A 24,563-nucleotide genomic window follows, 5' to 3' on the forward strand; every position below is an offset into this window, starting at 1 on the left:
ATAATGCCAGATAAAGGTCTTCCTTGTAGAAAGCCTTGCTTTCGTAGGACTTAAAATGCCCCCCCCCCCAGCAAAGTGGGAATGTCTTCAAAAGATGAAACATTTAGGGAAGAATGAAGTCATGCTTGCAGGCTTCCTACAGGCAGCTGATTGGCCACAGTGAAAAGAGGACGATGGGATTAGATGGGTCTTTGATCTGATAAACCAGGGCTCTTTTTGTGCCCTTTTTTTGCTTCCAAGTACAAGAGAATTTGTGGGGCTGTGATGAGACAGATCCTCCAGACGTGGCCAACCCTCGTTTCTTGAAGCAGCGAGACAGAAAGACAAGCGAGAGCTTTGCAATACAAACGTTTAATCTTGACACTTTTGGTAATAGGTGGCGGTTTAACACCCCCTCCTTAACGTTCCTTCCCTCGGCCCCTGGGCAACGGCTAGAGCAGGTTCAGGCTTTATAGAAGTACTGTGCTGTCTTGGGGTGGGTGGGTGGGTGGGGTAAGGGGACAGCAGTGCCTCCCCCTTTTGCCCTGGAGCAGGAGGAAGAAAAGTTAAAAATTTGCCTAACTGGAGTAAATTGAGGGAGGCAAGAATCCCTCCCTTGGGTGGTAGAATATCAGACTCGCAATTCACACACTGTAACAGTCAAACGGTGGCAAGGAAGGAGGGGGATTTCACAGGGTTTAACTTTAGGGCAAGGTGTATGACCTAAGCTCCTCTCCCTCAAATCCAGACTGGGTTCTTGACCATTATTTTCCTTTGTATTTGGGGGAAGGGAGAAGTCAAATGTGCAATACCGGAATCCATCCCACCAAAAGAAGAAATGAATTTTGCCACTTCATAGGGTGGCCCACACCACCGCAAAACCTGGTGGGTGTTGATAAAGAGGCGTTTCTCAACGCCTTTTCAAGATGAATAGCTGCATCAACGAAATTAAGGGTGTTGCAACGGAGGAAGGCCGTTGCAGGACTCAGCGGTGCTTTCTGCCATCAGCAGAGATCACCCCACACTTCACATTACGCAAATATTTTCTCAGGTAGGCAAACTCAAATGCATGCCAACAGGTATAATCTCCTGCCTACTTTTCTTTTCTTTTTACAATTTAAACGGGTTGGTAGTTATATGGCAGTGAAGGATTTTTTTAAGGATAGATGGGAGTGGGGGCAGGAAAGGAGGAATCAGTTTCCTTACCACCAGCTTAAAAAAAAGGAATCTCAGCAGACACGAGAGGTATAGCCCATCGGCCAACTAAGTCAAGCCGTGTACATAAATCCAGAGTTGCAAGGACTCCCATGAAAAGCAGGATTTTCAGAAAGGTATGCAAGGCCCTGCATGCATGGTTACATCTCACCTTCCAGCCCCCCATTGCTTGGGAACCACAACCAGAGACAAGACGAAACCATCTTTCTTCAGGCCTCAGCTCTAGTCAGAAAGAGCATCCAGACATCTGGGCCGGGGATGTCTGGATGCAGTGGGGAGGCCACCTCCACCCACCCCCATTGCATAGCGGTTGTTTTCTGATGGGGGCTGGTAACGTTTGCAGTATCTGCATGGACAAAGCACAGCCCAGAGGTCCAGGCACCTGCTTGCTAGCCACAGGGTCTTTTTTTTTTTTTTTGCCTTCCTGTTCCAAGGCTCGGTCCCAAGTTAATTGAAGTGGAATTTGAAGTGGAAGTTCCCAGAACCAAAAGGGTTGAATTCGAAGGGCCACTGGTGCTGGTGTCCTGCGCCTCCCTGCTGGTTCTCTGGGTCCAGGGGGTCCTCGCCAGAGTCAAACTTCTGCCGCATTTCTGGAAGGGGGAAGAAAACAGAGAACAAAAACGTAGGGTGGGAAAGAGGTTGAAGAGACGGCCCCTGGGTCAAAAGAGGTGCAAGGCCTATCTGGGTGGACACACGTGGGTGGGAGAAAAGGAGGGAGCCAGCTCTGGTCTTCGTATCTCTCAAGCACTCCTTGTTAGCTTCAAATCTGAAAGATCTCACCCCCTCCATATGTGGATGCTTCTAGATCCATTTAAATACTTATTGTAAGCTAGATGGTGTAGACACACACACACACACACACACACACACACACACACCCTACGTTCCCAGGCTCTAAGGAAGTTAGATTGGCTTCAACCAGAGACAGTGCCTTTTCAACTCTGGCTCCGGCCTGGTGGAATGCTCTGCCTCACGAGACCAGGGCCCTGCAGGATCTGATTTCTTTCCGCAGGGCCTGTAAGACAGGGTTGTTCCGCCTGGCCTTTGGCTTGGAGCCAATTTGATTCCCTCCCTCTCTTTTTTCCCCCTTTCTTTTCCTTCTCCTCCTGCGATGAGGCTACATTTTAACATTTTAATGTTCCATTATTTTAATGTTGTATTTTATTTTTGTTTTTAAGTTGTAATCATTCATCTTGTTTTTATTATTGCTTGTAAGCCGCTCTGAGCCCGGCCTTGGCTGGGGAGGGCGGGGTATAAATAAAAAAATATTATTATTATTATTACGTGGTCCCTGTCTGCGTGAATCAGTGAGATGCAGAGGTTAGACTAGGAGAGTGTCATGGATTCAAATTGCACCCATTCACCAAGGTTACAAAGGTGATGATGGGACTATCAGGAACTCACAGCTTGATCTGCCCACACAGGACTATTGCAAGGTTAAGGGGGAAGAAGTGCCATGCACAGCATCCTGAGCTCCTTGGAGGAAATTTGGAGTTTAAATGCTGGCAAGTACAGGGAAATTAGATGCAATCACCATTCTACTGGTACAGTTGTAACCCATTGCATACTCCCAAAATTCTAGCGGTTAAGGGGCAGGCTATCTTAGCAAAGAAGAACACATGCCAAATATGTATTCTTGCACTCGTTGTGCAAAACAACCAATTTGTCGCCTACAGTGAAGCACACGCAAACCTGAATTTAATCAGGCAGGCCTTACCTGGATCTGTCAGGACCTCTTTAGCAGCTGCAATGTCAATGAATTTCTTCTCAGCCTCTTTTTTCTCATCTTCAGACTGGAAATTGTCAGGGTGCCATTGCTGAGCTAGCTTCCGGTAGGCTTTGATGATTTCCTGCTTATTTGCATTCCTAGAAGTGGGGGACGGGGGAGAAACAGAAACTAAGTTTTTTTCCTGCATTTTCTTCAGTGATGTGAATGATAACAAATTTAAGCATAAAAGTTTCCACAGACTGCACAGCTCGGACATGGGTTCCAGTGCCATGGGTTTCAAAAGAATAGGAGAACAAAGTAGGAAAGTAAAAATACCTCGCTATGTTTGGGCTCAGCATTCAGTGTATGCATTCAGTGTATGCAAGCTATGGAGATATACAGAAATCTTTCATGTCTACCAGAGATTCCTGTGCAAACCCAAAGGCTTGCATATTCCTGCAGCAACCTAATTAGAGCCGCAAGAGAGTTGTTTTCCCCCATTGCCACCTCATAAATACACTCTGCCAACCAACCAGTATATCTACCTTGCCGCATCAAATATTTACCCAAAACCTGGCCAGGCTGACTTTGTCTTTAAAACTATTGAAGTCGTTCCAATATTTATATCCTTTTGTGAGCGCTGGGTGGCTGGGTGGGGAGGGCAAGAGTTGAAAAGTTTAAAACTATGCTCTGGCAAAGCTATGACTTAAAGTCTGATTCAGTCAAAGTCAAGTCCCAATGAATTCAAGAATAGACAGGTGGCGGCTGTGGTCAGAAACACTTCTGCCTGGCTTGGGCTGGTGTGTCTCAATTGCAGCCTTCTCTGATGAAGGCTGAACTTACCACAGTTATACATAGAGGTCACATTTGGATTAGACTACTGCAATGCATACTACATGGGGCTGCCCTTGAAAACTGTCCACAAGCATCAATGGGTTCAAAACAAATGAGGAGGTTGTGAGCTCAGTTTCTTGACTCTATTAAAGCGATGCTGTATCAGCTCTCAATTTGTTTCCAGGTCCAGTTCTGGACCAGGAAAGAGTTATGGAAAGTGTATGCCATACCTCCGGATCCCAAGGATTTTGTAATAGTCCCGTTTCTTCGATTGCTTCAGCAGTTTCTGCGCCCTCTCCAACCCTTCTTTTAATTCCTCGTTTTCACCATCAAACTCTTTAGCCTCTTGATAGTCTTCAACCGCTACAAGGAAAGAGTTGGCTTTAATACAGGATGAAAAGTGATTTTTTTGCAGCCACTTTTTTCAACTTTTGTCTCTTAACGTCACTATCTTGCAGGTCTGCACACCTGGAATCTGACCGAAGTGCATGAAATCCAGAGAAAATAAAATATTCCTTTAAAAAAACAGCCACATGCCTAATCTTTTATTACTGTAATGAAATAAAATGAAAAGTTTCAAGCAATGACCCTGTGCTTGGTCCAGTGAGCAGGGGGGGCTGGACTAGATCAAGGCTTCTTAACTTGGGTCTCCTTCTGTTTTTGGACTACAAACTCCCATCATCCCTAGCTGGCAGGACCAGTGGTCAAGGATGATGGGAACTGCAGTCCCAAAACAGCTGGAGACCCAAGTATGGGAAAACCCTGAACCAGATGATCCTCAGCGTATCTTCCAACTCTATGATTCTGCAGGCAAAGCAGATGCTCTACCACTGACATGGTCCTCCTGCATCACCAACACTTTTACCTTTTTCAAACTCCTCGTTCAGGATATAGGCTTCAGCTCTGTCACGCAAGATGAAGACATTCCTGGGGTCGAGTTGGTGGGCTTCTGTGCAGATGTCTATAGCTACATGAGGCTGTTTGCTCTGCAGCACACAAATAGAGGAAGGGAATTTTTTGCTACTGGTTTCCCAGCAATCATGTCCCCCCACCATATCTGCCCCATTATCTATTCTGATCCAGTGGATCACTGTTATAGAGTAGAGAGATGGTGGTTCAACTCTTTCCTGAGTTACAGGCCAGTTGCAGCTAACAGGGTGTCCTCTAGATGCTGGATGGATGATTCTGGTCAACCCTGTCCATTAGCCGTGCTGGCTGGGGGAATTGATGGCTGTTAGGGAGTCCAACACCAACTGGAGGTCACCCTGTTGGCTACTCTGATTGTAGGCCAACAAGTTTCATTTCTACAGGAAGGAAGAAGCATGAAAAGGCTGAGAACATGACCTGGCACAGATAGGATACCAGCGGCAGATCAGGAAACCAAATGCAGATCCCTAGATTTCAAAACTGACATCTCTGTTACTTCTAAGGCTGACAGAGTTCATTCTAAAATGGACAAAATTGCAATACAAGTGTTATGAATTTTCATTCATTTCTGTCAAAGACTCTTGTTGTTGTATTTGACTGTTTACTCCTTTAATTAAACAACAAAACAAAGCCAAGTTTGTTTCAGTTCCTATTCTCTCCTCAGACGGCCTGGACCACACTGCCTTACCTTGGATAAACAGTGGCAGATGCGTCCTTTTGCCTTACTGGTATAGATCTCCACATTGGGCTCAGTTTTCATGGCTGCTTTATACTTCTCAATGGCATCTTCGTACCTGTTCCCGGGAAATGACAGAGAAGACAACTGTATATGGAAAGGAAAGGAGTATGCGAACCTCGAGGCTGCACTATGCTCTCATTGACAAAGGGATAATGAGCAGCCAAAGAACAGAACGTGACTGGTCTGGTTTCGTGGTCCATCTGTGTAACAGAAAGCCTGTGATTATTCTGCTATCACTCTACTCAAGTGCAGAGATTGCTACCGCACCCCCCCCCCCCCGGAGTGCAGCAACATTGGGTTTTCACAAACAAAACCACATGATAGACATCTATTAAATTATGAATAGTACGGAAGGGAGAGCTTTCTTTTCTCACAGCACTGGAGAAATGAAACAAACAAGATGGACAATAGGTGAAGGAGCACTTCGCAACACGATTATCTTACAAAACTCACTACTGCAAGAAATGGTGACCAACTTAGATGGCTCCATGGGTAGCTGCTAAGACCCGTTTGCCACAAAGTTATCTGATAGTTCCCCTTTTAAAGTCATATGAATCTGCCTTGTTAGAGAGCCGCGTGTTCTCAGCAGGCAAAGCACCATTTTCAGGTCTGTCTGTATCCAGTTAAAACAACCATGGGCTTCACAGCTGGGAAAAGACCCTCTGACCTGACCTCAGAGAACCAGTTCTGGGCTAGCGGTCTGACTCAGGATAAAAGGCAGCTTCATGTGACCTTCTAAAAAAAAAGGGAGCAGACAGATTCATGAAGGGTGCCCATGATTTGGGAGTGAACTTCCCAGAAACACGTTTTGTGTGGGATGCCTGCCTAGATGAATCCTTGGTCTGAACCCGCAACTTGGTTCTTATTTTCTTATCTCAAGAATATCAGTTTACATTTTCTAGACTTGATGTACTGTAAATATGCTGCCTGTTGAAGTCTCAGAAACTGTTTATGTACTTAAGAGAGTCTTGCACAGGTGTCCTCCCCTCTCTGTGAACAGCAGAAACAGAAGCGATGATACACACTGAACAAATATATGCATATGGGTTCAACCCGCAAGCTCATAAAATGCTAGAGAACAGAGCATTCCTCTGTACACCCTTTGCACATGCTTAGAGCATAATGATGTGTACAGAAGGCACTCAATGTGCCCTGCCGACTTCTAGCCAGCCACACATGCAAACAAGTAACCCAGGAAGGTTAAGGCGGGTGGACATAGGGAGGTACTCAGCGCACCTCTGAGATCTGATGTGCTCCTCGGCAGATTCCAGCTGCTTGGCAAGCTTCTTCACTTGCTTGTAGTGCGAGAAGCAGTCCTTGTCGTCCTGATCCAGCTTCAAGCACTCCCGCACTTGGCTGTGGAGGAAAAGAGACCGGGTCTAGAAGCAACAGGAGGGATCCAAGACACTGGAAAGGCCAGAGGGGTGAAGACTCCCTGCCTGTGCAATGCTGCTCCCCAGCTGCTTTATTATTAAATCCAGACACAGTGCCTGGGATAGGAAATATAGAATGGCCCCCCTGCACGTGTCTGTAACACACTGCACAACATATGCATGCATGCACCACTCACTTTAAGGACTCCTCGTGTTCCCCCAAGTTGTAATAGAGTTTGCTGAGCTTCAGGAAGGCCGCCCTGTTATCGTTACGCAGCTTTGTGGTGGGTTTCAGGTCCATGATGGCCTTGTTGTAGTCGCCGAGGTACAGGTAGCATTCAGCACGCAGCTCTTTTGCTTCTGGGTCCCAGGGGGAGATCTGGGGCACAGAGGAGAGGAAGTTCCTGCTGTTTTTACTTTAGAACCTTGGTTGGTAGCAGAGGAAGTTGTCTTACACAGAGTTGGGTGGCTGGTCCATCTAGCTCAGGATAGTTCACCCTGACTTGTCCACCCTGGCTCTTAAGGGTTTCAGGCAGGGAGTCTCTCTCCACCCTACCTGGAAATGCCTGGAATTGCACCTGGGCCTCATTGCATGGAGATGCTCTAATGCTCAGCTATGGCCCTCCCAACCCCAAAACTCATTTCTGCTATATTTATTCAGAGTTTTGTGTGTGTGTATAAATAAAATTTATTTATTATTCCCCTCCCCAGGACTTGATACTGTGCCAAGCCCATTAGATTTCCACTGCTCTTTTCCAGCTTCAGGTGACCGGGGTGGGTGGAGATGAGGGAAGAGACAGAGGTAAAAGGTAAAAAGGCAAAGGACCTCTGGATAGTTAAGTCCACATACAGCTTTCCAGATCCATGTGGCCAGCATGACTAAACTGCTTCTGGCGCAATGGAACACTGTGACAGAAACCAGAGCGCACGGAAATGCCATTTACTTTCCCACCGCAATGGTGCCTATTTATCTACTTGCGCTGGTGTGCTTTTGAACTACTAGGTTGGCAGGAGCTGGGACATAGCAACGGGAGCTCATCCCATCAAACCGCTGACCTTCCGATCAGCAAGGTCAAGAGGCTCAGTGGTTTAGACCACAGCACCATCCGCTCCCTTTGGAAGAGACAGAAGGCGACAAGGACCATGCTATTTATTCCACTTCCATTTTTCCTCCAAGGTGGTGTACAAGGATTTCTCCTCCTCCACTTCATCCTCACAACAACCTTATGAGGTGTGTGAGGGTGAGAAAGAGTGCCTGTCCCAAGGTCACGAAATGAGCTTCACAGCTGAATGGGGTTTGGAACCCTGGTCTTCCAGGTTCTGGTCTCAATGTTCTAACAACGCAGGTTAAAAAGAGGGTTCGTCCTCTCACTCAGACACCACCTCTCCCCAGCCATTCCAAACAATGGATGAGTTAAACACCCCCACATGTTGGCCCAAGAGGTGTTGCTGTGTGACTACTTCAACACAGCCGAATGACTTTTTTAGACTTCACAGCACTCTCATACCAACTACCACATTATAAGGACCGGAAGGCAAGTTCCTGAGACCCGTTAACCTGACCCATGGTGCTGCTTAAATAAGAATATAAAGCTAGGAGGAGTTGAAGACAACATACCTCAATTGCTTGATCCAAAATACTGATTGCTCCCATGTAGTTCTTCCTCTGGAAGGCAGTACGGGCTTCTTGCATGGAAAATTCGAGCTCAGAGACGCGCGCAAGCTGCCTTTGGGCCTCTGTATTTTCCGGATTACTTTGCAGCTGATGAGATCATTTTTTTCAAAAAATAAAACAGAACGCATGTATTAGGTCACTGAATATTTTAAGGAGTTGATCCAAATCTCTGAGCAGGTCTGAAAATGTCCATGTAGCTGACACAGGGAGAAAAGATGGGGGCCAATACAGAAAGAACAAAGGTGTTGCTATGTATTTGGGGATTTGAAATTATGAGAAAGGTTATTTCCCAAGGTGCTCAGCTGGGCAGATATCCCACCGTTCCTGGACCATTCCTGCTTGTTACAAAGCAAACTTTCCCAAAGAACTACACTCCCCCATATTTCCCACCAATGCATCATACTAGGTATTATTTGCACACCACAGTGAACGCAATATTTTGCATAACTGCAAGGTTTGAATCCAATGTGTGCTGCTGCAACTTCCTAACTGGCTAGAACGTGCAAGCCCAAAGAATCCTGAGAACTGTAGTTCACCCCCACAGAACTAAACTAGACTCTTAAACTACAATTCCCAGGATTCTTTGTGGGAAGATTTTAATGGATGGTGTGTACGCAGCCAGTGTTGAGCGGAGACTGGTGCTGCAGGCTACCGCTGCTGAGCTATACAGCCTTTCTGATGGCCCTGAAATGGAATTCTAAGGAGGCAAGAGAATATATTTTACCAGCGGTCCATTGCCAGACATGAAAATGAATGTGCATCGCTAGCTGAGGCTCCTGCACCTGTGATGTGGATATGGGCAGGTTGCTTACCACAGCTTCAAAGTCCTGCTTGGCTTCCTGCGTGCTGCCTTGTTTCAGGAGGATGTTGCCTCGCTGTAATCGGGCCTGTGGGACAGAAAACCCCCCAGATCCTTTAAGACAAGTGTGACAGGGAAGTAGGTTTGGGTGAAAGCAATCATTTCCTGCTTGGAAACAGGAAGCTTATCCGTTGGGATGCACAAACTGCTTGTGCACAAACCATTCGTGCTTGTACACATTTGCAAACACACAAAAGGAAGGATAGAGTAAGAATCTGCAGGGCCCCGATTATATAGCAAAATGGGAAACTTCACAAATATACCCACTGCACGAAGCTGCTCATGCATCCTGGTTCCTTAGAAGGACACCACGGCAAAGGGAAGACCAGCCTGGCCTCAGACATCAGTACAAGGTGAGCAGCTGCAGGGACCTTACTATCTCCCTGCAGCTCGCCACCCCACACCTCCAAAAAAAAAGGGAACTTGCTCTGTGCCACTTGCCTTGGAACAGCAGTATTGAGGGGAAGGCACACAAGGGCTGCTAGGCAATTTAAAATAACAAAACCATATGGATCTTAAAATAACAAAACCATATGGATCTGAAACCAGCTGATCAGAAGACAGGATAGAACATCTTTAAAAATAAAACAAATAATGGCTGCGGATTAGCTATAACCCGTATCAACGGCATCTGCCAGCATGCCCATGCTATTCAGAATCATTCTCCACCCATGCAAGAGGCACTGAAAAAGGAAGCAGGGGACTGATTTGAATCATTCAAACTGGTTCTCTGAGCCGGAAACAAGCCCTTCTCCCTGCACCCTTTCCCATTAAGAAGGTCTTGGGGAAAGAGGGAGAAGACACACACATATTACTTACAGCCATGAAATCCGGCTTGAGCTCAATAGCCTTTGAGAGATCAGGGAGCGCCGATTTGAACTTGCCCATGGCTAAGTAGATAGTTGCCCGTTTGTAGTAGGTAAGGTAGTTTTTAGGATCACTTTCTAGGAGAGTTGAGGGGGGGGGGGAACCAAACAGAAATAAATGTCAGTATGCTTAACAGAACATATACTGTGTGAAGATGCATACAGTTCTGCATCTGCACCGTCCCCCCCATGAGTAGCAACATAAACTAATAATTATAGGGACAGGCTGGATTTGCTGTGGTTTAGCTCTTTCACATGCATTTCTCTGAACCAGCTGCAGCTATATTTATGATTTACAATTATACAAAAAAACAACAGATCAGGTAGTGGAACCATTACCTTCCAAGGGCCCTCTAACTTATACCTTGAGAGCTCAGAAGTCGAGTGACACACCAACACTGAGAGGGCAGCATAAGCCCATAAGACACCTGTCAGTTAGATGCCTCAGGGATGACAGTCAAAACAGGCTATATTACTCACCCACCGCAGAGTGGTAGTGTGATAGTGCCTCAGCCAGCTGCCCAGCGGCCAATAGCTTCCGCCCCATTTCCAGGTGGTTTTCTATCTCAGCTTGCCCAGCAGCCAGCAAACCTGCAAGGTATGAAATGGTTTGTGAGACCAATAGCCATTGTAACAGAGCAGGAGAAAGAGAGGTGTCAGTAGAGGACATATGCATGTTTTAAGGAAAGGGGGGGGGGGCAAGCAAAATGGCAGGACACCTGCTTAGGGTCAAGCCTGCTGGAAGTACAATAGCAGGGATAATTAAGTTAGCAACCTAAGGGTTAATTCTATTTAGTTTGCCAGCTAACCAAGAGAATTGTGGAGGTGTTGCCTAGCACCCAGTCAGAAGGGCATGGTGCTTGCTGAGGCAACTCACGCTCTGGCTATGTAGTTCTGAGAGAGTTTCCCCTTATATGTGCAGTTGTACATCTTACTGCTGTGAACAAGGCTTTAATTACGAAACACAAAAACCTGTTTATTTCTCCTCATATTTATGTACTGCTTTTGTTCAGGTCGCACATTAAATCATTATTAGTTTCTTTTCTCTCTGGACTCTCTGCTATTGAAGTGACTCTGTTAAAAACTCCTTAGCATTTCCAGGGGGGAGGGGGATGAGATGTGAAAGATCACTTCTGGAAAAGCCATTCAGTTACTGGTTCCAGAACCAGGTATCCTGCCAATCTCAGTTTTGTTCACACTGCATAAAGGTAAAGGTAAAGGTACCCCTGCCCGTACGGGCCAGTCTTGACAGACTCTGGGGATGTGCGCCCATCTCACTTAAGAGGCCAGGGGCCAGCGCTGTCCGGAGACACTTCCGGGTCACGTGGCCAGCGTGACAAAGCTGCATCTGGCGAGCCAGAGCCGCACACGGAAACGCCGTTTACCTTCCCGCCAGTAAGCGGTCCCTATTTATCTACTTGCACCCGGAGGTGCTTTCGAACTGCTAGGTTGGCAGGCGCTGGGACCGAGCAGCGGGAGCGCACCCCGCCGCAGGGATTCGAACCGCCGACCTTTCGATCGGCAAGTCCTAGGCGCTGAGGCTTTAACCCACAGCGCCACCTGCGTCGCTTTCTGCAAACCCAGGAGGTGTGTACTGCAGAAGTAAGCTTGAAGGGCAAGTAGCTCTAGAACTGGTGTGCTGTTTTTATAAATTCAACAGACAATGAAGCTATTTTGAAAACTAAATCCATCGTGCTCAAAAACAGCTGCCTCCTGTCATTTATCTTGGTCTCCCATATGAGATGCAAAGATCAATCAACACAATCTCCCCAGACCCGTGGAAACATCTGGAGCGATCTGTTGGACTAGAGACTTTAATATGCATCACAAATTTGTTCCAAGTGGGGGTTCCAACTTCAAACCACTGTACCGTTACGCCTTTCTGACATACTAGCTGCTATCGTTGCTTATGTATGGCACGTGAAGAAATATTAAAGATACATTAGGAAATCATGCGTATGGTTTTATAATCAAGGAATGTTCGTTTCAATTTGGTTATCCGACAGGTCCTGTACAGTCCTGACTCTGTTTGGGTAAATAATAAGTGTACTCTTTGTGGAGACAGCTGGGTGTAGGGCAGAGGGAGCGACTACCTCATCCGCAAGATATTGACCGGTAGCCGGCAGGCACCTTCCACCAGATGCAGAAGATCAGAAGTGCAAGGCATGAGTTGCAGAAGATGGAGAACACTAAGGACTAGAAACATGCTAAGAGAGAGCGGCAATGAAATGGGGCGGGGCTATAAATATGTGGGCGGCGCTACAAGGCGCGTCAACGTGAGAGGGCGGGGCCCGTGGCGGGCGGGGCTTAGAAGGTGGGTTGGGGGCGTCAGAGCGAACCCTGACGCGGAGGGGCCAGCAACACAGGAGGAGGGGGGAGAGAAAGGGGCGGGGCGACCGCCTACGCAGGGGGCGGGGCCAGCAAAAGCCCTGTCGCTGAGGGCCAAGAGGAAACGACCCCTCGCCTCCCGGTTACCATGGTTACCTGGCAACTGCAGGTCCAGCAAAACGCACAGCAAGGACGCGACCCACAGCAGCCGCCTCTCGCAGCCCCCAGGGCCCAGCCCGGGGTTGTCCCCGCCTCTGCCGAGCAGCCCCAGGCCGCGCCACACCGGCTGCTGCCCGGACTCCATGTCCCAGCTCCGGACCCAACTCACTTCCGCTTCCTCGTCGGCGAAAACCATTTCCGGCGGCTCTAGCCTCTTACTTGTCTCTTCTTCTAGGCTACGTCAACGTGCCGACTCGGCCTCCCTACTCCTCCAATCGCGTCAAGGAAAGGGAAGAAGGACAGGGGAAAGGGGGAAGAAAGGAGCTGCTGGCCAATCAGCTTCCACATCGTGGATGTCGTGGAACTTAGGTAGCCAATCAGCGCCACGTGAAGTCCCGGCGCACCACGTGGGCGGATGCGTTTCGTGGTCTTTGCAGAGCCAAGTTGGGGGTGAGATTCCGATGCACGTTTGGATATAATAGGGGGAGACTTTTTCAGGGTGGGATAATGAAAATTCTAATGATGATCGATCGTCATCGTTCTAATAATAATACTTGCTAGTCATAAATGTAATAATTAGGAATTATTAAATTCAGCACTTGTGAATTTCTTATGTGGGTGAACTGGACTTGTGCACGTGGGCTCATCGCCCCCCCCCCCGCTCTGGCTCATGCGGTTCAATCCTAAAGAGTACCTTTGAGCATGTGCAGAGCGACTTACTTCCTTGGCTGAATCATCACAATCCCTCCCACCACATTTGAGAACCTGAAGTCCTAGTATCAGCCTGGTTATAAAATAAAACACTGCGTGTGTGTTTGCCTGTGTGTTGAAATGGGCAGAACTTGTTCTGCTTATAGTTATTTTAACAGGTTTTACTAAGAGAGCCTGTGCCAGCATTTGGTAACTCGATGAGCTCTAGCGATGCATTGATATTTCCCAATGTTTATCTTTCAAGAACAATAGCTTCAGACTCATTTTCAGTAATCTAGTTATTTGATTGTGAGCCTGCAGGCATAGTCCGGTCAGGATTCCCACTTACAGCCCTTTAGAAGTCATACATAATAATGATCATGACATGCAGCCTCTTAATGCAAAGAGGAAGAGAGAGACTGCAGCAAATGTGCAGGTGGTATAGATTTCTTGTGTCGTGCATTTTTGATAACCGGCTCTCTTCTCCCTTCAGCCCGCCATCCAGAGAGCATGCCAGGGATGCACCCATCCTAATGGAGCCAGGCTGCAAGCGACGGAAAACGGTGCAGCTGAATGGGGCCTCCACATGGGACGTGCTTCCTGTCCTTTCTGAGAGGGAATCCCAGAGTGTGGTTCTAATCCCCGCCTTTGTCGCACCCATCCTGGACAAGAAGGAGGCCTGCCGCCTGGTGAGGGAGGTCTCTGCCGCCCACCCACTGGGGGACCACCCGCACTTGAAACGCGTCCGTTCCTGCGTCTCTGCGGAGAGCGCCCACCCACTGGAGATGATCCTGTGCCTGGCCAGCCCCAGACCAGAGCAGGATGGCTCGCAGTCCCTTGCTGCCCTTTTCCCCAATGGCCAGGTCGACCTGCGTGGCTTGGGGGAGCCTTTTTTGACCCTGGTGCCAGCCTTCCCGCCCCTGACTCGCCCCCAGTATGAGGAAGCCTCCTCGCACTGGCCTGTCTCTTTCCATGAGAATAAGCGCATCACCCGGGCTCTCAGCGGCTGCCTCTTCACTCCCTTGGAAAAGGCCGCCATGCAAAGCCATATGGAGCTGGCTATCCGAGCGGCGCGAGAAGGTGCTCACCTCAGCATGGAACCGGTGGGGGCCGTGGTGGTTGACCAAGCTTCTGGGAGAGTTCTGGCGGCGGCGCATGACTGCAGGAAAGGCTTCAACCCGTTGCTGCACGCCGCTATGATTTGCATCGACCTGGTGGCCCGCGGCCAGGGAGGTGGGGCGTACTGCTATAAAGATTACCCTGCTTGTACCTTCCTTCAGTCGGATGGCGACTCAGGCCATTCTTCCTCGTCGGGCGACGGGCTCCCCTACATATGCACTGGCTACGATATGTACTTGACACGGGAGCCGTGCGTGATGTGCGCCATGGCTCTGGTGCACTCGCGCATTGGACGGGTTTTCTACGGCGTGCCGTCCCCACACGGCGCCCTGGGGACTAAATACCACATCCACTGCCGCAAGGACCTGAACCACCGCTTTGAGGTGTTCCGCGGCGTTCTGGAAGACCAGTGCCACAGCTTGGCACATATTTCGGTGCCCGGGGAATCAGGGAAAGACAGTCCTTGAGGAGGATATTTCTTGTTATGCTTCCTTTTTAACTTTTTATAATATATATTATGTATGTCTTATTTTAAGAGAAGTAGCGTGTCTGCGGAGCTTTGGAATGTGTACAGTGGTACCTCAGGTTAAGTACTTAATTTGTTCCGGAGGTCTGTTCTTAACCTGAAACTGTTCTTAACCTGAAGCACTACTTTAGCTAATGGGGCCTCATTGCTGCCGCCGCGCCGCAGGACCACGATTTCTGTTCTCATCCTGAAGCAAAGTTCTTAACCTGAGGTACTATTTCTGGGTTAGCGGAGTCTGTAACCTGAAGCGTATGTAACCTGAAGCGTGTGTAACCCGAGGTACCACTGTATTTGTGTGTGTGGGGAGTTGTCTCTCATTTTTACCCTTTTTTACTGTTCTTTTTTTTCTCTCTTTTGAAATACATTATTTAAAAAACAGTCATGTTTCTGTGGTAACTGGGAATGTGGAGTACCTGAAACTGAGCAGTGACCCTCTACAGATTTTTGGCACTTGTGAGAATTTTTTTGTGCATTGTGAGAAATGATGACTAGGGGAAACCTCTACTTATAAATGGTCCTATGTGCAGTTTTGAGGTTCATGAGTTGGACCTGCAAGAAAAAGTTGCAGTGCGGAAAGCCCTTGTTCAGGATATTAGGTAGCCAGTACCTCCTTTCCCTTGGTCTGCAGCAGTTGGTCAACTTTCCACAGCTACTGAGCATGTCCAGTCCTCATCGGTGATTTGTGGTCCCCTCAGTTTTTCTTTCTAATAATAATAATAATAATAAATTTTTATTTGTATCCCGGCCTAGGCCAGGCTCAGAGCGGCTAACACCATAAAAACAACACAAAATAAGCAACCTACATCACAAAAGTAACATTCAACAATCACTGGGATAATATAAAATAATAATAATATCAACATATAAAAGCTAAACAAATCCACTCAACAGTTACAATAAATAATTTCTAAACTATAATCAATAAAAGAATGGCAAGCCACAGAATATGAAATAATACAATGCAAATTGAGAAGCAGAGACTAGAAGGTGGACCAAGGCAGGTGGAAGGAGGTCTTGCCTGATAAATTCTCTCCCCTCTCCCCTAAAGTTGTTTTGTACATCTATGTACCTGGGATTTCACTTGAGCCTGCTGATACCTCCTTTGTGGATTATTATTATTATTATTATTGCTACATAGGGATTCGTGGTTGGAAAATTCAGGCGCCACCATGTTGATGACCCCAATGTACACTTCATGTGGGGAATACTACACATCTTTCATTGTATTCCTGACTAGCATCCTACCAGTCAGCATGAAAAGGGATCTTTTTAGCCACTATAAGCTCCAAAGCTAAGCATTTGGGAACACACAAGGTGCTTCAGTTTCAGAAGAAGGTACTTCAAAATCTGTTACGTACAGTGGAGATTTATGGAAAACAACTTAAAGTCACTCCAAAATAAGATATTGGAGCACTCCAAATCATGTATGCGCACAGAAAATAGCTGAAGGGCAACACGTGGAGATCTGCCTTGATTGTTGCAACACACCCCTAATTTTTATTAAATGTATAATTAGAATATTATTGTATGATCTTAGAACAGCTGTGGCTGCAACTCTCATGAAGGGATCCAACACTTTTGAGTTTGCCACTGTGCTGTTGCCTTGTGTGGATACAGAAAACCAGCACTGGCAGCGACAGACGGCAGCATTCAAGAGTGGCGCCAATGGACTGTGAGCCTAGGCCATGCCATTTTAGGGGGTGAACCTTAATTTTCGCAAGTTTCATCAGTGAGAGGGGGTCTTAAAAATATGTTTTTGCTTGTGAAGAACTCAAATCTGCTATTGGGCAGCATTTAGTTTGGTCAATGATGAGGAAGCATAAAAACTGCTTTTGGAGAACCAAAGAATTTTAATTTTAACTTCTGAAAATGACAGGTAATGCTAAATAATAATAATATAAATAAATAAAATAAATATATATGTTGATATATAATATAACTGCATATTTTAGGCACTAATTTTTAAATATTTCTATGCAATTTTATATGCATTTTACTTACCAAGAAAAAAACCCCTAAATTGTATTAATATAACCAAAATATCTTTTGTATTGCCAAGTCACGTTTCAACTTTTTAGCACCTCTCATTTTGGGAATTTGCAAATTGAAAAATTCAATTTGAAGCCAACCTTCCCCTTCCCAATGCCCATCAGTATGCAAAGGTGAGGAAGTCAGTATGTTTTAGACCCAGAATTGCTCGTCAAAATTCGCTGGCTCTAAAATGCACCGCATCATTTCAAATCCATGGTACATTTCAATCGATAGACTTTCATTGCTTTGTATAATACGCAGCAGCGACTATTTAGGAATGTAATGCAACACCCAGCCTCGTGGAGCAGAGTGGCGCAGCGGAAGCGTGCTGGGCCCATAACCCAGAGGTCGATGGATCGAAACCATCCTCTGCTAAGTTTAATTTTTTTTTTTTAGGGTGACATTTTATTTTGGTAGCAATGTGGAAGAAGACAAATCCCTCCTTTAAATTAATATGCAGGAAATTCGAGTCTCAAATAGCTGCAATACCTTCCAGTTTAGATGTCTGGAGACAGAAGTAATTTGTTTAAATAACTCTGTTTCCCCTTCAGGGAAAGGAAGACGCCAATCAATGGGTTATATCAGGGTCCACTCGTGCAGTGCAAACTTAACTATGATTACTCATAAAGAATAAGTCTTTCTGTAATAGTTAGCCGTTGATTTGTGTGGTGTTTTTTTTTTAATTGTATATATAATTCTGGTAAATCGCTTTGTGTTGTTTTTTGAATGAAATTGCGGTATATAAGCATTTTTAAAAATAAATTTAAAAATCTATTGCATTCAACGGGACTCGCTCCCACGTAAATGGGGGTGAAGCAGCCCCACTTAATTAAATAGGACTTACTTCTGAGCAGTAGATATGGTTGAGGCTTGCACTGTGAGTGGGATATCACCCAAATGCGATTTTATATATACAGCATAGCAGAAAAAGACTTTGTGGCTCAAAACCTGACACTTACGTATCCTCACTGAAAGCCAGATCTACTTCTGAGTAAGCTTGCTTAAGATTTCGCTGCAAGCTCATGGACGGTGATAGTATTCCATGGGGGACCCCAAGCCCGCCCCACACCCTTCACACAGTTTAATTTGATTTGCTTTGACAGCAAAGTTGCAAACAAACCCGCAGCTTTTTCAAAAGAAGCCCTAATGAAATGTGATCCGAGAAGAAAAGGAAAGGGTGCTTTTAAAAATCATTCGGATTCACTAATTGCTACGTTTGCAATTCACTGTGATCACAAATGGTTGCAAGCCAAGCCTTGCGGTTTATAAGAGCAGATGTTTATAAACGCGCAAGCTGAGCTGAACGGGGTTAGGATGAAATTCATCGTTAAAAGAGGTCTCCTTCCAACGGCCAACTTCCAACATTTTTAAAAATGTATTTCTTGTGTTTCTATATATACATGCTTAGTTGGGCAAAGGAGGGGGAGGGGCTTCTTAGCCAGATACGGAAATGAAAGAACAAAACATACTCGATTCTCGAAAAGGGCCCTTTTTTATTTTTTCCCTATTTGGGGAGGGTTCAAAGTAATCTCTTTAAGAAAGGTAAAAGACAAAAATGCAAGCGAACAGAAAAAGATTTTTTTAAAAAAATTCAGCCGCCCGAACAGGGACTTGAACCCTGGACCCTCAGATTAAAAGTCTGATGCTCTACCGACTGAGCTATCCGGGCTCTGGTAGGGTCTTGTTTCAGGAGTAGTGTAGTGTGTTTTGGCATAGCAAGCCTGCAGGTTCTTGGCACACTGTCCTTCCCTTTGTTTCCTCCCAGAAAGGTAAGAGCACAAGAAGAGCCCAGCTGTTGCATCGGGCCAGTGGCCCACCTTGTCCGGCAACCTGTCTTTACATTGGCCCAGCCATGGGGCCCATGAGAAGCCCAAAAGATGGAGGTGGGGAGGAGATCGGGGGGGCGGGTGTGCACAGCGTTCTCCCCACTTGTGATTCGCAGGAACTAGACCCACTGCCTCCAACAGGGGACAGAGAACGTAGCCACTGAGACTAACCATCGTTCAAAGCCTTCCAGGTTGGTGCCGCTAACTTAGATCCCCTAGTAGTTCTTAGATAGAAGAAAGAGACAGTCATTTGTTAACCCAGGGGTTCAATGATTATTATACATATTTTATCGATTTAAAGCTTGAACAGAATTACATAATAACAAATTATTAATACTGCAACACAGCAAAGTGCAACCATCAACTGTCAGGATGGCCGAGCGGTCTAAGGCGCTGCGTTCAGGTCGCAGTCTCCCCTGGAGGCGTGGGTTCGAATCCCACTTCTGACAAAACGTTACTTTTGGTGCCTTTCCCAAAGAATGGATTGGAGATATTCTTCTCCTTCTCCTTTTTGGGTGCACTATGGATAGCTATCCTTCAATGAAAATTGATTGCGTACAATTCACACGCCCCTGTCCGCTATCGCGGTTAATTGCAGTTTTAATACCCCCAAAATTACTGTCATCATTATATGACTAAGCAGCTTGCAGATCAGCACAGAATATAACTCCTTAAATCATTCTCTTAAGGTCCTTTATCGTTTCTTCTCTCTCTCTCATTCTCTCCCGTTTTGCCCCACTTTTCGGGCAAATGTGAAATTCGACTTCCTGGTTGATTTTGTTTGATCTGAAATAAAGCTTGAAAGAGGAATATAGAGTGCTCTATTTATGTAAGCATAAATGGCGTGTGTTGATAGGCGAGAGTAAAGTTCAGCAGTGTGATTTCGCCATCTAGCGTTCACTTTCACGATTTTAACGTCCCGTATTACATTCAACAGCTATCCAGGAAACAACTCTTTCGTAACTGGCCGGTTAGCTCAGTTGGTTAGAGCGTGGTGCTAATAACGCCAAGGTCGCGGGTTCGATCCCCGTACGGGCCAATGGTTTGTTTTTGGAACCTTTTCCAATGCAATATTGTTAATTCTCTCCGATTTTCACATGCTTTCATTTATTTTTTGACAAAATCCTGCAGGGAGCTGAATGGGAAACTGTATAGTGTAATCCAGTGGGTGTTTCTTCAGACGCCCATCTCTGGTGCATAAAACTAATTTCTTTCCCGCTCTGTGGTTATAATAGAGACCCTCCACTCCGTTGTGATCTGTTCATTATATCTGTTGCGATCTGTTGCGTTTTGGGTGTAGGGAGATAATTCAGATTATAAACGCGATGTCATTCCGGAAACTTCAAACGAAACAAATACCAGTTAGCTAATTATTTACTAAAATAGCAAATTTACATCCTGGTCAGGCTTACTGGGGCTTTTTACTGATAGGTGCCTTCTTAGCGCAGTAGGCAGCGCGTCAGTCTCATAATCTGAAGGTCCTGAGTTCGAGCCTCAGAGAGGGCACAATATTTTTCAAAAACAAAAAAGGGTATTTCTAAACTAAGATATTTATGCGTAGAGTTAATGCCTTCTTCAGAGGCTGCTGAACACGTCTTTTGTTGACCCATTCTTAGCAGCTCAAAAAGAAAGTATAATTTGGGGTGGGGGGTTAGGACGTAAGACGAACCCAGCTGGATCAAGCCAATGGCCCATCTATTCCACCATCTTCTTCTCACTCTCCCCTTCTGTAGCTCCAAGAAACTGGTATTCAGAGGCATGTTCGAAACGGAAGCCTCCATGCTTTTTCGCGTTTAAGTGATGTTTTAAGCCTTCCCTGTGCTGAGAGAAGCACCTCCTTTGTCACTTTCACACTAAGCAATAGGTTTACAGAAAAGGTTCTATACAGCATGTACAGATTTAATCCAAGGTTGTGGAAAGCTATTGGCTTTTCAGATTTCGCTTTCCAGATATAATTCCTGCCTGTTGGACATGCTGTTTGGGAAGGACGGGAGTCCATTAACAAGACAGGAAGGCCGCAGTCTCCTGGCCCCTGAGCTAAGCCAAACATTTCATTGTGGGACGCATTTAGATTTTCTCTGCAAAAAGATTCGTATATATCACCCTCGGTAGTAGCCCCCTTCCACCAGATCAGACCATTGGTCAGCAATGCCAATTCAAATATCTTCATGGCTTCTGGTATGGGAGTCCTTTACTAGTTTTAGCCTGAGATGTCAAGGATCTAACCCAGGACCTGAGTTGCAGCCTTTCCCCATCCTCCAAAATTTCCGCCCAACGTGGGGCTCGAACCCACGACCCTGAGATTAAGAGTCTCATGCTCTACCGACTGAGCTAGCCGGGCTGCTGGCTTATGGTCCTTTTTTCCATCTCCTCCAAGCAGCTGTTTCTCAAAGCAGCTGAAAGATGCCCTTTCTCTCTGTCTCATAAAGGTAGACATGAAAACCACCCACTGAAACTGATCAGCGGTAGATTCAGGACAAACAGAAGTCCAGCGGTTTGTGTAATTCATCACCATAAATGTTGTGACAGATTATCAGTGGCTTAGACATGCCTGACACTGGCTACCAGTTAAGGAAACTAAATGGAACCTCCAGCTTCAGATATGGCATATATTTTCTTATGGGAGTGGGGCTAGCGAGGAAATACAGTAGCAGTGCTGTTTTAGGAACTTTCACAGGGAAACCAAAATGCTTGTTTACAAAGCTATTGTACTAGCAACCTTACTGTATGCTTGTGAAACATGAACCACTTAAAAATGCCATCTCCAACTCCTTGAAAGATCCCATTAACCGTGTCTCTGAAAATTTTTACACATCACTTGGGAAGACAGATGAACTAATGCCAGTGTACTGGAAGAAGCAAATATCACCAGTGTCGAGGCAAGGATTCTTCAACATCAACTTCGTTGGACTGATCATGTTGTGCAGATGCCTGGTTATCGTCTTCCAAAGCAACTATACCTTATTCCAAAGGTAAAAATGGAAAGCGTAATGCTGGCGGTCAACAAAAGAGGCTCTCTCAAGGCAAATCTAAAAAAAATTGTAGTATGGACACTGACAACTGAGAAACACTGGCCTGCGAGTGCTCCAGTTGGAGAACAGCCTTACGAAAGGTGTTATAGACTCTGAAGATGCTTAAACTCTGGACGAAAGGGAGAAATGTGCTAAGAGGAAGGCATGCTTGGCAAACTCTCACCACGATCAACTCCTGCCCGGAAACCTATGTTCCCACTGTGGAAGGATGTGTGGATCCAGAATTGGCCTCCACAGTCACTTACAGACTCACTGTTAAGACTGTGCTCATGGAAGACAATCTTACTTGGCTACGAATGATCGCCAAAGAAGACAGTAGCAGTGCTGTTTTAGGGCACTGTTTATTATGGGATTGCTGAATACTTCAGGCTGACCAACTGTGGGGAGCAGAATGCTATACCAAATACCGGTAGACCAGGGGTCTGCAACCTTTAAGACAAAAAGAGCCACTTGGACCCGTTTCCGAAGAAAAAAAAACACCTGGGAGCCGCAAAACTCATCATTATAAAAATAACTTTTTTGTCACTTTGTTATTATTTCTTTGTTTGACCCCTCAGAATTACTCCTCCTCATAGAAATAAACGTTAAATTAACAAGTTACCTTTGTGTGTGTGTGTGTTCTTCACTCCCCTTCAAAACAGTGACCAGCGTACATGTCCCCTTTCAATGCAGTGACCAGCGTACATGCCCCTTACAATGTAGCGGGCGGGCGGGAAGGTGACGTCGGGACGGTGCGTGACTAACGCACGCACTGCCCCCATGCGACGTCACAGCCAGTACAGCGCCCGCCACAGTGGGGAGTGTCGGGGCACACAATGCGCCTCCTCCCCTCGCTAGTATCCGCCCCGGAGCCACGGCAAAGGTGTAAAAGAGCCACATGCGGCTCCGGAGCCGCGGGTTGCAGACCCCTGCGGTAGACCTTTAACCTGACCAGGCTCTTCTGTTATGTCCTCAAGAGCTTTAAACCCTCCCAAATTATAGTCACTCTGGACCTCTACTAATTAGTATTTACCTCTAAAAACGATGACCCACACATTGGAACTCCTTGCCTATTGACATCAACCAGGTGCCTTCACCTTCACTGAACTCTTTTCAGCACCTGCTAAAAACATTTTTCTATTTAGGCAAGCCTATTCACACATGTCAGATGTCAACATTTGTTTTAATTTGGTTTGTTTTTAGCTTATTATTGATTTTAATTATTTGTTGGATGCTTAGATACTTATAAACTGATAATGTTGCTAATCTTTTTGTAAACTGATTGGATGTTTTACTACAATCAAGTGATGCATAAATGTTGTGAAATGAATAATTATAATTATCTTGCCTCCCAAGAGAAACCCAGGGCAGAAAACACATAAAGGATATAATACCGGTAAATAAAACACCTAAAAAGCATTCCAATACAGGTAGACTGGGGAAGATCTCTACTTAAAAGGCTTGTTGGAAGAGGGAAGTCTTCAGTAGGTAGGGCTCAAAAAGTCAGAGATGGCAGGGACATTGCTAAGTGCTGAAGAATTAAAACAGGCCTAGAGCCAACCTATTTGCAAATTTAGGCTGACACCCTGAGTTATGGGGTAGTTACATGATTTCCTAGGACCTGAATGTTGAATAAGATTGAACATTCTATAAATCAAAAAGACAGTAAATTTCTGCCTGACAGCATTTCACCCATTGCAGAGTGGGATCTGAAAGGAGCAGAACAGAAAACGCTCCAAAAACTATATAGCGCAAATCCTTAAGTTTTTAAAGTAGCATGAAACAGAATTTACCACTCCAGATCTATCTTCAAGTCATGTCTCAAGCCATTTAGTCTCTCTGGTTAACAAAGAGGCGATGCTTAGCAATATCAGCTCATTTTACTGCGAAAGTAGGTGGCTCTTAAAAGAGCCTTTGGTTTTCTTTTTGGGAAGCCCAATAATCAGTTCTCCGGGGAAGCTCACTTGGAGCTGGTGTACTTGGTGACGGCCTTGGTGCCCTCGGAGACGGCGTGCTTGGCGAGCTCTCCGGGCAGCAGGAGTCGGACGGCGGTCTGGATCTCCCGGGAGGTGATGGTGGAGCGCTTGTTGTAGTGCGCCAGGCGGGAAGCCTCGGCCGCGATGCGCTCGAAGATGTCGTTGACGAAGGAGTTCATGATGCTCATGGCCTTGGACGAGATGCCCGTGTCCGGGTGGACCTGCTTGAGCACCTTGTAGACGTAGATGGAGTAGCTCTCCTTGCGGCTCTTCTTGCGCTTCTTGTCGCCCTTCTTCTGCGTCTTAGTGATGGCCTTCTTGGAGCCCTTCTTGGCCGCGGGAGCGGATTTGGCTGGCTCAGGCATCTTCCAACTTTCTACCGACAGCACGGAAGGAAAGAAAGTCGAGTAACAGCCGAGCTGCGCGCTCTCCTATTTATAGGACGCTTATGCAAATGAGGTATCGAAAAGCTCTTGTCACAATTGGCTACACTCCTCGCTGACGCAAAAGAAAAAGAGAGGGGCGTGGGTCCGGAATTCTGCTCTGCGCGCCGGTGAGCTCTCATTGGCCAACCGTTTCCCGCCGTCCTCTCTCATTGGCTGCATTTCAGAATTCCTTCTGCCGCTGGCATCCTGCACAGTCATTGGGCATTGAGTTCCAGAGGCTGACCAATCAGAACGTGCAGTCTCAAAACCAGGGGAAAGTATATAAGGAGCGGAATC

At 46.2% G+C, this 24,563-nt stretch overlaps 4 protein-coding genes, 1 long non-coding RNA gene and 1 pseudogene across 6 annotated transcripts in view; 3 read left to right on the plus strand and 3 right to left on the minus strand.

Annotated features, from left to right (window-relative positions):
- Window positions 1-24,563, plus strand: part of ARHGEF15 (Rho guanine nucleotide exchange factor 15) — a 289,598-nt gene that overhangs the window by 242,158 nt on the left and 22,877 nt on the right. The gene's annotated exons all lie outside the window — the stretch shown is intronic.
- LOC310829135 overlaps window positions 1-24,563 on the minus strand; it is a 175,909-nt gene that overhangs the window by 122,831 nt on the left and 28,515 nt on the right. The window contains exon 2 of the long non-coding RNA XR_014557180.1: window positions 22,367-22,805. This is a non-coding gene — a long non-coding RNA (uncharacterized lncRNA). The remainder of the gene's footprint in view (window positions 1-22,366; window positions 22,806-24,563) is intronic.
- Window positions 336-12,884, minus strand: LOC310828857 (dnaJ homolog subfamily C member 3-like). Its single transcript, XM_083706811.1, has 12 exons — window positions 12,660-12,884; window positions 10,656-10,766; window positions 10,129-10,253; window positions 9,263-9,337; window positions 8,394-8,537; window positions 6,973-7,154; window positions 6,639-6,758; window positions 5,352-5,457; window positions 4,602-4,722; window positions 3,967-4,099; window positions 2,912-3,060; window positions 336-1,784 (listed from the first exon to the last, which is right to left on the minus strand). The coding sequence occupies exons 1-12, from the start codon at window positions 12,856-12,858 to the stop codon at window positions 1,642-1,644; spliced, it is 1,608 nt and encodes a 535-aa protein (XP_083562937.1). The 5' UTR covers window positions 12,859-12,884; the 3' UTR covers window positions 336-1,641.
- ADAT3 (adenosine deaminase tRNA specific 3) lies at window positions 12,942-15,151 on the plus strand. Its single transcript, XM_083706945.1, has 2 exons — window positions 12,942-13,112; window positions 13,858-15,151. The coding sequence occupies exons 1-2, from the start codon at window positions 13,078-13,080 to the stop codon at window positions 14,936-14,938; spliced, it is 1,116 nt and encodes a 371-aa protein (XP_083563071.1). The 5' UTR covers window positions 12,942-13,077; the 3' UTR covers window positions 14,939-15,151.
- LOC310830700 (histone H2B 1/2/3/4/6 pseudogene) lies at window positions 23,727-24,340 on the minus strand (annotated as a pseudogene). Its single transcript has one exon. The product of its transcript is annotated as a histone H2B 1/2/3/4/6 pseudogene (transcript).
- The window catches only part of LOC310830698 (histone H2A type 1-E), a 620-nt gene continuing 558 nt past the window's right edge, over window positions 24,502-24,563 (plus strand). The window contains exon 1 of the mRNA XM_083710522.1: window positions 24,502-24,563. This exon is cut by the window's right edge and continues 558 nt beyond it. The gene's annotated coding sequence lies outside the window, so the exon portion shown is untranslated.

The sequence above is a fragment of the Podarcis gaigeae genome, assembly GCF_964106915.1.
Source record: "Podarcis gaigeae genome assembly, chromosome: 13".
NCBI lineage: Eukaryota > Metazoa > Chordata > Lepidosauria > Squamata > Lacertidae > Podarcis > Podarcis gaigeae.

Bases quoted from the DNA above. Each gene is read 5' to 3' on its own strand.
- LOC310828857 (XM_083706811.1), bottom strand. From the start codon at position 12,858: ATGGTTTTCGCCGACGAGGAAGCGGAAGTGAGTTGGGTCCGGAGCTGG. The intron at 7,155-8,393 runs GTATGTTGTCTT...TCTGTGCCCCAG, and splicing joins TTTTGGATCAAGCAATTGAG to ATCTCCCCCTGGGACCCAGA. The intron at 4,100-4,601 runs GTAAAAGTGTTG...CTTTCCTTGTAG, and splicing joins GAACGAGGAGTTTGAAAAAG to CGGTTGAAGACTATCAAGAG.
- ADAT3 (XM_083706945.1), top strand. From the start codon at position 13,078: ATGCGTTTCGTGGTCTTTGCAGAGCCAAGTTGGGG. The intron at 13,113-13,857 runs GTGAGATTCCGA...CCCGCCATCCAG, and splicing joins TTTGCAGAGCCAAGTTGGGG to AGAGCATGCCAGGGATGCAC.